Here is a 4661-nt window from a genome sequence, read left to right as displayed (position 1 = left end):
ATGACGACCCAAGGTAGCGTTATAGATGAGGAAGTAGGAACGATTGTTGAAGAACACAGCATTGCACGGGATAGAACCAGACGGAAACAGCAAACAAATTTGATGCAATTCACATATATTGAGGGAGATTTCAGTGGTGAAGAACCATATGACATGGAAATAGAGGAAGAGCAGCCGGTAAGAAAACTAAAGAAAACACAGAGCAAACTAAAAACATCCAAAGACATCAAAAAGCAAACTGAACGTGACCGGTTACAGTTAGAGAGGGAATGTGCAATTGAGAGACAAAAATTAGACTTTGAAAGGGAGAAGTTGCAAATGGAGCACAGTCTTAAACTTAAAGAGCTGGAGTTAGAGATCGAGAGGGTGAAACATCAGAAAGACATAGATAAAAGGAATGAGAGCCTCCCATTCAAAGTCAAGCTTCAAACTTACAATCATCAAGCGAATGAAGACATTCTTACATTTCTCTCAGAATTTGACACCGTGGCTGATCACGCCAAATGGGGCGAAGAAATGAAAACCCTGCAACTGAGAACGCTGCTAACAGGGGAGGCAAGAGAGGTAGCACAACAAACAAGTAAAAGCTATGTTGAGCTAAGAAAGGCCCTGATAAATAGGTTTGGGAAAAGACCTCATGAATATTTTAACCAGTTAGTTAGCATAAGAAGGGATGCTAATGAAACATACAGAGGTCTGATGGCACGTATAGAGCAGTATTTAACACGGTTCATTGATAGTCGTGATCCACATAGATGTTTAGCAGGTGAATACTTCTTGAAGGCTCTCCCACCAGTGCAGGCCCAGTGGATAAGGCGCAATAAAGGCAATGGCTCTATTGTCGATGCTGCTGAGGATTATGTTTTGCCCATCAGTGACAGCAAGTTCGACCATAAGCACAGCCGACAACAAGCAAATAACCAAGCATCAAGTTCACCTCAGTCCAAGAAAACTGGTTTGATAGAAAAATCCTATGGAGACAAAAAGTGCTATAAATGTCACCAGAAGGGTCATGTTTTGCGTGACTGTCCCAGCAGAAAACAACAAAATCAAGCAACCTACTTTGTCCAGAATACCATTGGTGAACGGTTAATAAATGTACCGGGAACAGTGAACAACAAGGAAGTATTATTTGTTAAAGATACAGGCGCAGAAATGACCTTGATACGTGACGACCTTGTCGATAAGTCATGTATCCTTGAAGGACAGAACCTGACACTTTACACTGCCATTGGACAGCCTTTTGAGGCGAAATTAGCCATAGTAGAATTAGACACGCCATACTACAAGGGTCATGTCCAGGTTGGACTGGTATCTGACTTGGCAGCACAAGCGCTGCTGGGTATGGACATTCTACGTAGGAAAAAAAGGACTATGGTAGTAACGAGGAACCAGGCAAGAGCACAGAAAGAGGACGCTGAAGAAAGTGAAAGGAAAATAAAAGAATGTGGGGTCCGATCCCATGAATTGGATGATGTGCATCTAGATAGGCTATTTTCGGACGAAAATAGTGATCATGGTCTTGATGAAGATGAGGATGACATTCATTGTGAAGATGAGGCTGATAACAAGAACTTGTCACTTGATCAGCTGCACAATGTTAATGTGGAATTAATTTCTCAGTATCAAAAGAATGACAGCTCGTTGGCTGGAGTGAGAAAAAATGCCCTGTCATCCGCAAGTGAAGTAGAAGGCATGGACAATGCATTTTTCTGGGAACATGGAATTTTAAAACGGAAGTGGAAGTCGTCGGATGGAGAAAAATATGGGATCCAATTAGTTTTGCCAAAGCAGTTACATCAAGCAGTGATAGAGTTGGCACATGATAGACCGCTTGCTGGTCATCTAGGAAGGGAGAAAACGAAAGCAAGAATAACAACCGCATTTTATTGGCCAGGAATGTTTGGGGATATTCAGAGGCACTGTCAGGCCTGTGACATCTGTCAAAAGACAGCAAGGAGAACAGGGAAGGAGAAAGCTCCAATGGTGTGTCCAACAATTGTGTCTGACCCTTTTGTCAAGATTGCGATGGATATCGTTGGCCCACTACAGCGCACAAAGGCGGTGAACAAATATATACTAACCATAGTAGATGAAGCTACCAGGTATCCGGAAGCATTTCCTTTGAAGGACATTGATGCCAAAACAGTGGCCAACACCTTAATTGGCCTATTTAGTCGGGTTGGTATACCTAGGATTATCCTTACAGACCAAGGTACCAACTTCACAAGCACACTTCTGAAAGAACTCTACAACATGTTGAACATCAAGGGGATCACAACTTCTCCTTACAGGCCACAATCCAATGGAAAGGTCGAAAGATTGAATGGCACACTCAAAGCTGTCTTGAAGAAACTGTGTTCCACGAACGGTGAAGACTGGGATGTGATGCTGCCTTATGCACTGTTTTGCTATAGGGAGGTACCACATGAAGCAACTGGTTTTTCGCCGTTTGAGCTGCTGTATGGTTGGCCAGTAAGAGGGCCGATGGAGATTCTTAAGGATCTATTCACCGGTGAGGGTGAGACACATAAGTCAGTTGTTGAACATGTGCTTTTGATTCGCCAGAGATTGGTTGATGTAAGTGAGTTAGTGAAAGAAAATCTGACAGAGTGTCACAAGAAAGTTAAATCATGGTACGACAAAAATGCTACCAAACGGGAATTTAGGCCGGGAGATGAGGTCCTAGTTTTGTTGCCATCTGATGCATCAAAGATGAAAGCTCACTGGAAGGGACCTTATCGGGTCATTTGTAAGGTTAATGACGTTAATTACAAGATTAACATTGGCGGTAGGCGAGGACAAGTAACATACCATAGTAATCTATTACGTCAGTACAAGAGAGCTGTACTGTTATCAGCAACTGTGTGTGATGAATTTGATGGAGGAGGACGGATTGACTTCCCACTTCCGAAAACAAAGAAAGAGGTTCGATCCTTTCTAGGAATGGTGGGCTATTATAGAAAATTCATCAGGAATTTCGCTGAGCTCTCGGCTCCGCTTTGTATTTTGACAAGGAAGGGTCAGCCAAATCGTGTTACATGGGATGAGACAGCTGTTAAGTCATTCAGTGATTTGAAGAATGCACTTGTAAAGGCACCTATCCTGATCAATCCTGTTTTTGAACGCCCATTTGTACTGCAAACGGATGCAAGTGATGCGAGCATTGGAGCTGTTTTGAGTCAGTACAATGACAATAAGGACGAACATCCGATAGCGTATCTCAGCCGCAAACTATTGCCCAGGGAGCAGAATTATTCTACAATTGAGAAAGAATGCCTTGCGATAGTATGGGCGATAGAATCTTTTCACTATTACTTGTGTGGTGCTCCATTCAGTGTTGAAACTGACCATAACCCACTAACCTGGCTAAGCCAAAACAAAGGAAAAAATAAACCAACGGCTTCTGAGATGGTCCCTGTGTCTGCAACCATATGAGTTCATGATCAAACACCGTCGGGGAGCAGAGAATGCAAATGCTGATGGATTGTCACGTGCTGGAGTCTAAGACTATGTGTTTTAGTGTTCATTCTTGTTGGACTTATCTGAATTAAGACCCATATGATAATGTGTGTTATAGCTTGTGTACTAATTAAGTACTTTCGTAATGCACATCAATTTGATTTTAAGTGAATCCAAAATGTTTGTTTTAGATGTTGTGCTAAATGTTGTATTCGGAATATGGAAATATTTAGTGACTCATTGAATGCTTGCACTGTATGCTATTTGATAGAACTCTAATTGCCAGGGAGATGCTAGAACTTTTAAATTTCTTGAAGTAAGGTAATTGCATAGAACTGTATACAGCCAAATATTAACCCTTCGATCTTGCTTATCCATCCTTTATAATTTTGTTCGAAAACTAGTTTTCTCTTAAGGGGGAAGGTGTTGCCGTCATATTAATGCCTAACACTTCCCTCCAATTTATTTGTATAAATATTGATTATCATTAAGACAAGAGACAGTGGTGTACATGGTAGTGTTAGTTTAAAGGATTTTAAGCGGTCAGATATGGTAATGTTAGAAACAAATTCTACCTAGTTCACATCTGATACTGATAAAGATTCTGACCCATAGGAGTTGGAGTCTGCATTTGTCATCACTGTTGTTTTGATAAACTATTGCCCTGGTGTAAAACTAAAGAATTGTTCTCTGTAAAGAGCAGTCGTCTTGAGCCCTAGCTTGGGTGAACATTAAAAATTGGCTGGGAATATACTTTATGTTGGATGTTATTGTTTGCAACATTTGTACCCCGTAACACACACACACATATATATATATATATATATATATATATATATATATATATATATAGCTTTTCAAAATGCAAATCGACTAAATTCACAAACACAGTCATATGATATTTGACAATGTTAGACAATGTTAGAGTTAGTGAAGGTTACTTAAGGATAAACGGACATCAAGAACCATTTGAAGATATATTGTTAAATTTTGAACAAAATCATGTTGCACGTGCATATCATCCTCTAATGACCAAAATATAGACACTGGTTTACAAATATCACAGTTAGATTTTACAAATCTGTGTCCGATCTATTACTTTTCGCTGGAAAATATCGAATTATTTAAACAAGCTGTTGTTGATATTCATTTTCGAGCTCGTGTAAACATATGTTACAGAGCAATGGCAGTTATACTCA

The 4661-nt window shown here is 40.2% G+C and overlaps 1 protein-coding gene across 1 annotated transcript; it reads left to right on the top strand.

Moving 5' to 3' along the window:
• Positions 1–3438, top strand: LOC149789485 (uncharacterized). Its single transcript, XM_089972348.1, has one exon. It carries the CDS (start codon positions 1–3, stop codon positions 3436–3438), a length of 3438 nt encoding a protein of 1145 aa, XP_089828474.1.
• Positions 3439–4661: the final 1223 nt, after the last annotated feature.

This window comes from Sinohyriopsis cumingii, chromosome 10, assembly GCF_028554795.1.
Source record: "Sinohyriopsis cumingii isolate HCF-2022 chromosome 10, ASM2855479v2, whole genome shotgun sequence".
Classification (NCBI taxonomy): Eukaryota; Metazoa; Mollusca; class Bivalvia; order Unionida; family Unionidae; genus Sinohyriopsis; species Sinohyriopsis cumingii.
This window is presented reverse-complemented; position numbering and strand designations above follow the sequence as displayed.

Bases quoted from the DNA above. Each gene is read 5' to 3' on its own strand.
- LOC149789485 (XM_089972348.1), top strand. From the start codon at position 1: ATGACGACCCAAGGTAGCGTTATAGATGAGGAAGTAGGAACGATTGTT.